Here is an 8,736-nt window from a genome sequence, read left to right as displayed (position 1 = left end):
TTCCCTCTGTACAGATGTCATGACTATATTGAAATCTATAAATACATACAGTATATATTTAACACAAACCTGACATGTCACAAGGATGCTTGGGGTATATGTGTAAACATTTTTTTAATGGTTTACTTTGTTGCATTAAGACAACAGTATAAAATGTATTAAACTTTGCAAGCAGTACAAGTAGTAACATTGTGGCTTATACTTATTTGGATACCTGTTCGCTGTTGTATCGACCGCAGATCAGCCTGGTGGTATTTTCTTAATATTACCAAATCCCATGAGAACACCAAAAATAACAATGAATTGATAACCATTGACAATTTGTTCCTGTGCAGCCACACACAGTTTGTTCGGAGTCAAAATATCAAAAATAATAAAAGGAAAGAGGTGATGCAGTATGTCTTAATGCTTCTTATGGTATGAATTTATTTTGAAATTGCTTTACTTTAATGAAGGCTTAATATGTCACATTGACTCTTGCATTATATTAATACACAGTACCACTACTTTATCATATCATATATGAGTCTGGTTTACACTCTTCACACAGACTTGATTTTTTTTGAGTGTACTTATTAGCAGTCCATATGTGTATTTAGCCACAGCTAAAATTAGTCCTCAACTAATACATTACTTTCTCCTTTTTGAGTAACATTTGCTAAAAGTAAGCCAGTGTTTTTTGGAAACAAAGTCTTGAGAAAAAAAAAAAAAAAAAAAAAAAAAAAATGAAACTACATATTTGTGACTTGATGTAAAAGATTTACATTTTCAGGAACCATAGTAGTAGTCTGAAAGTATTGAGGGATAAACTAAAACTTTGTTGGTTTTGGCTTCTTTTTGGCCATAATACAGAATAATGCCACTTTACTTTAAAGGCATGAGTACACTGTTGTCGTTATCAGCCATTTTGTTTATAATCTAATAGAAATCCAAACTGTCTGATAATGTGCTTATGGTTAGCACAAGCCTCTGGTGATATTTATTACATTGGCATTTTTTTTGTCATAAAACAACTGGACAATGCATATATTATGCCACAGTAACTCTACGTTAAAACTAGAAAATGCATTCCCTGCATAAAATGCTTGTGAATGCTGAAAAGCTGAATTGTTAAAGGTTAACGGAATTGTTTAGTGGAAATGGTTTTAATTAGTATGAATTTCATTGAAATGTTGAAAAATATCAATGTCAAACTAAAGTTGAATATTTTAAGGTTTTTTAAAAAACTGTCGCTACACTGAATTGCTGGTTGAAATGTGTAAGAAGGCAAAGTTGTAGGAAAAGGGAAAATTATTATAACAAATAGGAATGTCTTAAAAAAGCAGAATAATACAAATATTGTATGGATGTTTTTGTAAAAGCTGTTGCTAAACTAAATTGTCGGCTTTAATACGGATGAAGAAGTAACTGAAAGAGTAATGAATGAGTTGGTAAAATAGGTGTGTCGAATTGGAAATCCCAATAGATGTGTTGAATCTTTTCAAAAAGTACAAAAATAATTCACAATGAAGGAAAAATGTGGAAAATCTTTAGACTTGAATTAAGTAAGAACCTGTAAATAAGACTTGATAACGCATGGAAAGCAGCTGAAGCAGTATGAATAGCTAAAAAAGTGGAAAAGGGATGTAGGGTGCAAAATATAGAGTAAGAAATGATAGAGGTTCAAATGTTTTGCCTATCTGCACCACTATTTCTTTACAGCAGACGGACATATTGACAGAGAAAGACATACAAACGTACATACAGTATGGAGAGAGGGGCCCTGTTTTGACCTGGTATTAAAATCCTGCATGAACAGATCACAAGTACAGCTCTAAGGTGTTAACACACGCAGGACACACACACTCACATACATACATACATACATACATACATACATACATACATATAATACATATATTCTGTCTGGAGAAAAGTACAGTGTCATAGTATAGGAGAACAGCACCCGGTCCTTCCAGCTGTAATCAAGCCTTGCCCCTGCATTGATGATTAATTATTACACCTTTTTGTTTTTAATACTACTGAGATTAATTGAAAGAGCCCTGGTAAACATCCCATTGAAGAAGCCCTAAAAAAGTCTAAACAATATGTGTCATCAATATGACCTCACCGTGCTACTCTGTGCCTTTGTCCAGAAATGTTAAGGCTGTTTAAACAAGGGCTATCAGTGAAGGAATGCTTGTGGCTCTTGTCATTTGGAGTATCACAGAGCCACATTTGTAAGTGTTGCTTAAATGATTAAATTCATTGGCGGAAAGTAGACAAGTATATCTACGTTTTGAAGTAGAAATGATACTATATGAGAAGTAAGAATTGTTAAAGAGAAGGTTTTAAGACGATGTTCTCGCTCCTCTGCACTGTAGCTGTGACATCAGCCACACTAAGCAACCCTTGAAGGAACACGCCACCGTTTGCTGAAATAGGGCTCATCACAGTCTCTCCTAGCTGGAGATAGGTGCGCCAACGCATTTTTTGTCTCAGTGCATGCATTGTTTTAGTCTGGTGCAACACTGGCAGCGCTGCCGCTAGTTAGCTTAGCGTAGGGAATGAAATCCTATGTTGCCGATTAGCATAGCATGTTGTGAGTAAAAGTGAGTCAACAAAAAAAAAAAAAACTAATTAATTCTTGTGACCTGCGTATTCACAACGAGTACAAATAGCAATGCAGTTTAAGACTAGACGATTTCCTAGGCAGATATTGATTTGGGACTAAATTGGGTGGAAGCCCAGCTGAAGCACTGCTACATGGGCGCCGAAGATTTGAAGATTGCACCATTCACTTCAATGTAAAACATTTTTTGAAAAAAAGCTTATTTAAAAAACAAACAAAAAAAACCAACTTTAAATGGCAGAAATAAGCCTCCATGTCCTTAAGGAGCTTAACATTTTGATATTTTAATGTTTTTGTAGATAAACATATGCAGACGTTAGAGGCCACCAAAGAAAGTTGCTGAATCAGCATTCACACAATTAGTAATGCAGTTTTAACATGTTTGACAGCAGAGAAGCTCTGCTTTAGAAAAGGATCAATCAATATTAAATATCTTATCAATAAATAAGTTATCCGCTGTATTACTGTGATGAAAAGTGGCATGTATTCAATGAAAAAATATGATTTACAATTACTCATGAATGTATCATGGGGTGTTTGTGTTTTGATGGAAGTTAGAGTAACTAGAGGGGTCAAAGGTTACATGACACCACGGACCAAACAAAAGGTCCCTTGTCATTAAATTAAAAATACTGATTTATTTGGGTTTGAACATAGATGAAAACATATGGGATAGTTTAAGTACACAACTCAACAAAATACATAACATTGGTATAGGTGTTTTAGACAGAAATTTTACATATACCAAAACTGAAAGATTAGAACGGGTTATCTTACACCTAGCTTACATATAGCATGCAACTAACTTGCACCTTCTTCCAACTCCCATTTTCTTTCTTTTTTTCAGACTTCTGAATTCAGTGAGGATGTTTATACCCGGGAGTTAATTGTGGCTTTTGGACCAAAACGATAAATTATAAGCTGGACAATAACTGTTTTGCCAACTGCCATCAGCAAAGAAATATTTTTAACTTATTGTCCCAAAACCAGATGAAGCCTGTGTTTCACAAATCAAATCACAGATGGGTTGTTTGTCATCATTTATTTTATTTTACCAATAACACTCCGGTAGAATGATTTGATAATAGAAAAATTACAGACATTTGTCAAATGGAAAAATAGATCTCTCTGTGACTAAATAAATCAATCTTCAGTGTGCCAGAAAAAATAAAATCGACCCTTCACCATAAACATTTTAACATACAGCCAACGAGCGTTGTTGCAAATCAACAGTCTTCAGGTTGCTGACAGAATGAACATTAGGTTCTTCATCATGTGAAACTTTGTTTGTCTGACTAAACTCTTTTGAATTTTCAATTACACTGACCTACAGACAGAAACTGAAGTCAGGATGTAGGCTGTTACACCAATTTCTTCTCTTTAATGAAAAGCTGAAGATCTTAAGAAATCCAAAGTAATTGATGAAGAGGTGGCACCATGGCCACAGCATCAACAGTTTCTAAAGTCAAAATAGCACAGTGCCAGAATTACACTTGTTTTTCAGACATAAGGACACATTTTCTTCAGTTCATCCAATACATAACTAAATTAAAAGAAGAGAAAAAAATTGACTTAATTTTCAAATGAGAAATCAGTGCATGCACCACTGTGTTCAAACCACCAGGAGGCAGCACAATCAAGGCACATCAAACAGTTAAAAGGCTCACTGCTTTACTCACAAGAAACCTGACTTTGCATAGAAAATAAAATGTATAAAAGTGGTCTGGGTCCGTAGCAATATGTGGTGTAGAAAATATTTTTATTTATATATTAGAGCTTTGATTCCCAACCAAAAATAAATCTGAGGGGCCATAAGTGAAACAGAAAAAATACTACTAATTTCTACTGTACAAAATATTCAACTTTTTTCTCTCATTGATTACTGGACAACACATCTTTACATCTTAAGGCCCCACTTTTCTTTGGTTGAACTTACAAGTAGACATAGAAGCTTCCTTTTAAGTGAACGTGAGCCAAAAAGGTTGGTAAACATTGTGTCGGATGTACAGTACATCCACTTTTAACAGTCAATACACCCTAAAACGACCACAAATTGAAAAGCATTACAAGCATTTCTTTAAGTTCTATCATATGGGCTTGTAGTTGAATTGTTGTTGTAGAGTCCTTAATGAGTTAACATAATTTAAACCAACTAAATGACAGAAAATCAACCTTGATGTCCCATGAAGGCTTCAAACCGGCCTTGTAACAAACATTGTGCAAAAACATGTATAAAATAATATCTCTTTAGAATAAATTCATTTTGTGTGTGTTTGCATTGAGGCAAATTAACTGAAACACGTCCTCTCTTTCTCACCCCAGGACAGTTTGTTAATGCTACTAAATGACTTGTTGTTGTGGTAGAATAAGAATAAGGAAGAATAAGGGCACCGTGTCAGGAACTCATGCAGCAAGTCGATATCCCCCCCTCCCCTCTCTTCCTTTTCCATGTCCCCCCTCCTCTTACCAATGTGCTGTTTTAACCAGCATAACCTCCCTAAAACCCTTGTTTAAGGCTACTCAGAGTTCACTTCACTTTGACACAGTCAAAGAACTGATTTATTTGTGTCCACAAAGATTTTTGTAAAATGAATGAGCATACTTTGGAAAAAATGTGGATCACAATTAAGAACACATTTAAAAATCGGACTTTACCGCCAATGAAGGCTTGAAGCCTCAGTAATCATTTCCTCTATGTGACTTTAAGCTCAGTGGCAAGGACACCTAGGTGTTGATCATTAATAAATCCCCCAGTTGTAGAAGAAGAAGAAGAAGAAGAATGTTGGGATGGAGGGATGCAGTCTTGGAGCATAAAACACACCTATCACCCGTTTAGAACCAGGGAGCTGCAGGAGCACTGTTATCATCAGTCCGCAATGATCAGCACATTACAGGAGGTATTTTCAAGCGTTCAGTGTTGTAATTTATTTTTCTGGAGCTCCACTTTCGTTTAGTCTGTTTCTACTTTAGTTAGTGATTAACTACCAGTAAACCCGTAGGTGATTGAGCCGGTTATTCACATTAACGGGACAGATCCAATCCAGCACCAAACAGGTGGATTTCAAAGTCCATTCACCCAAATAATAAAAATAAAACAGTATTACTCTTTGACCTAGTCATGCAGATAGTTTTGGTTTAATTGAGCAGGTTTTAATGTCCATCTATGAGATTTCTGCATTGATAGTAATAAGGTTGTTGTCAATGGCATTTTGATTGTGATGCAGCAAGAAAAATGCATGTTTAACATCTCTTTCCTGACTAATTGCTTTGGTTACACTGGATAATCCACAGAGCTCACTGTGACCAGTTTTGACTGGAACTACTTTCTACTGAAACAGACCCGACATACTACTGATACTACGGACACTGAAGTCTGTTGACTTTTAAAAAGCTTTGAGCACAACAAACAAATCTTCATTTAACCCCATTGATTTGTGTAAAATTACAGAGACAAATATTTCAAAACCTGTTCTATTTAAAAAAAACAATTATTAGTTGTTGAAATGATTTAATTCATATTAGTGGAACTACAAAAGAATCCACCAGTAGGACTAAATGAATTATGGTAATATAATTGTAAATCTATTTCCCAAACAGTTTTTTTGTTTCTGGTATCATTAAAGATTTCAGATCTCTTCTCTCTTCAAATTAAATATTAATAATAAATAACATACTTACTTATATGGCTTGCTATGTGGCCTTAACTGAGTGTCTGAGGCTCTCTGTGTATAATGAACAGTCACAAAGCCCAACCACCTCTATTAAACATAGACAGCCCCCAGTCTTCAAAATACGGCAGGGGAGCCATGAAGGCATTCATTCAACCTTTGCTGTCGCAGCAGATGCCGTAATTCAGGCTGCTAGGCCAGCTTCAGCACAGAGAAGAAATCCTCTCCATGCAGCAATAAACAAGTTGAGAAACCCTTCATCATGAACCGTGTGTCTACAGTAAGCTCAGCCGTGGCTATGGAGTCCCAAAGTGTTCAATATTAAATTAATAGAGGCATTAAAATGATGAAACAATTAAATACTTTTTTGAACCTCAGCGCATTATTGTGAAATTTTATCCTGTTCTTTTTCACAATAACTGTGTTCCTTGTTTACTTTATTCCAGCAGGTTTTTTTTTTTTATTTTTTTTTTAAAGTACTTTTTCGAAAGGCTGGTTAAAAAGTACAGAGCCCCCGAAGCAAGATAATATTTCTTTTTGTGCACACCATAAAAATATCTTGTTTCAAAACTTTGGAAGGTTTCGTAATTAGGTTTTTGGTTGTCCAATCACATAACTTACTCTGCTGTTCGTCTTGATGGACAAAATAAATGTGTGAAAATAAAATAAAAAACTTAAAGCTTTGTTTAAAAGAAGAAGATGAAAAGAACAATTAAAAAACAAAAATTTGCTTATTTTTACAATTCCATGATTATATTATATATCTTGTCTGCATTAATAAATATGATTATTAATTTCACAATGTCTTAACTATTTATTTAATATTGAACACCTAGTCATAATATCGCATAATCGTTTTTCACATACCGATGAGAGGCTACGATGTTGTAGATAACAGTGAATGAGTCTTAGATTTATTGCTTTACTCCGACACCTGGACATGGCTCAGCTTAAATGCTAAAATGTGTTTATTGGGCCTTTAATAGAGATGAAAGCTGAGGGGGATGATTACTCATCCAGTGATTAATCTCGCCAGGCCTCTGTGTACCTCTGCTTGCACCGGCCCATATTCCACCACTTCTCCATCTACTGTTATTATCCCTTTGGGTGAATGTGGCTCCAGCCTGAGCGCCCGCACCTTAGTGTGCACTAAATGCTGACAGTTAGTAGTCAGATGTGCACCCTTCTCCATAGCTAGGAACAGCTTCAGCAGCGAGGCGCGGGATATCCCCGCTCTGACATAGATAAGATGGATGAAGCCGTCGTCCGAGGTGGCGCCTGGGGCTGCCAGCAGGTCCTCCGCCAAGTGGGACTGGTACATGGCCAGCATGAGGACAAAGTCTTCCTCCTGGACTACCACCCAGTCGCTGGGCAGCGGCTGGTCCAGAGGCAGCAGAAGGGAGTCAGACGGGCCTGCTTTGGTGGCGCTTTGAGAAGGCGTGCTCTCCGTTCTCTGCACTTTAAGGGAGTTGTTGGAGTGGCAGGAGTTGTGAAAAGTGTTCTGGCAAGGAGAGTCTCTGGATGGTCGAGAAGCCGGAGCCAAAGAGGAAGCCTGATTGTTACAATGCAGTGTCTGGTTATTTTCTAAACCCTCCTCGTTGCTGTAGTCCTCTGTGGCGGGCAGGTAAGCCAGCTTTCCCTTGTAGACGTGGAGAGAAGCCAGCCTCACCAGCGTGCCAATAGTGAACCGGGCAGCTCCGACCTGACGGTACTTCTCGCTCTCTATGTCGACATCGGCCACAAAGCCCCAGGCCAGTGAGAGGAAGGAGAAGAGACGAGGCCTGGAGGCCACATGGATAGAGACCAGGTCCATTCGGGCCACAAGTCTTTGACAGAGCAGGAAACCACAGCTGACAAGGAGCTCCTCACTGAACACTGGCGGGGCTCTGGAGGAACAAAGGAGGAGAGAGTTAGTCACAACACGCAGACACACCGAGATCACCTAATGCTGCCTTCAAGAGATATCTGAACTACAGTGATTGTAAAATACGCTCATATGATTTAAATGTGAAAGGAGTTTAAATTACCATCTTATCAGGCATTCAAAACATCTTTGATCACAAAATCAATTGTTTTAGACAGGTCTCTTTTGTTAGAGAGATAATTTGTTTGAAGACACTCCTTTGTTAAATAAATGCTAATTACAAGTTAATTATATTAGTGACTGGTTAAGTTGATAAAGTGTATTGTTAAGAAGAAAAAATGTCAGAAAGCACGGACTGCTGGTAGAAATGATGACACAACTGGTTAGTTAATGAATATACTTCAATACTAGCTGATCAAACCATGTCAAGTATTAAAACAGTGGTTTGTTCCTTGATCTATAAAAGGAAACAACGGTTCATAAATCAATCTCACCCATAGGTCCATCAAGCTTTTCTCAAGGTTTTTATTATGCCACATTAATGAACAACTTCTATAAAGTAGTTTTAGAAGTGTGCTGGAATTTGTGAATAA

General features: G+C 36.9%; 1 protein-coding gene across 1 annotated transcript in view; it reads right to left on the bottom strand.

Moving 5' to 3' along the window:
• Window positions 1-3,638: 3,638 nt before the first annotated feature.
• The window catches only part of LOC116705625 (sphingosine kinase 1), a 34,039-nt gene continuing 28,941 nt past the window's right edge, over window positions 3,639-8,736 (bottom strand). The window contains exon 5 of the mRNA XM_032541950.1: window positions 3,639-8,165. Within this exon, the coding sequence (XP_032397841.1) occupies window positions 7,292-8,165 (874 nt within the window). The 3' untranslated portion in view covers window positions 3,639-7,291. The remainder of the gene's footprint in view (window positions 8,166-8,736) is intronic.

Source organism: Etheostoma spectabile, chromosome 2 (genome assembly GCF_008692095.1).
Source record: "Etheostoma spectabile isolate EspeVRDwgs_2016 chromosome 2, UIUC_Espe_1.0, whole genome shotgun sequence".
NCBI classification, from domain to species: domain Eukaryota; kingdom Metazoa; phylum Chordata; class Actinopteri; order Perciformes; family Percidae; genus Etheostoma; species Etheostoma spectabile.
The sequence above is the reverse complement of the archived record's forward strand: the minus strand, read 5'-3'. Positions and strand labels throughout refer to the sequence as shown.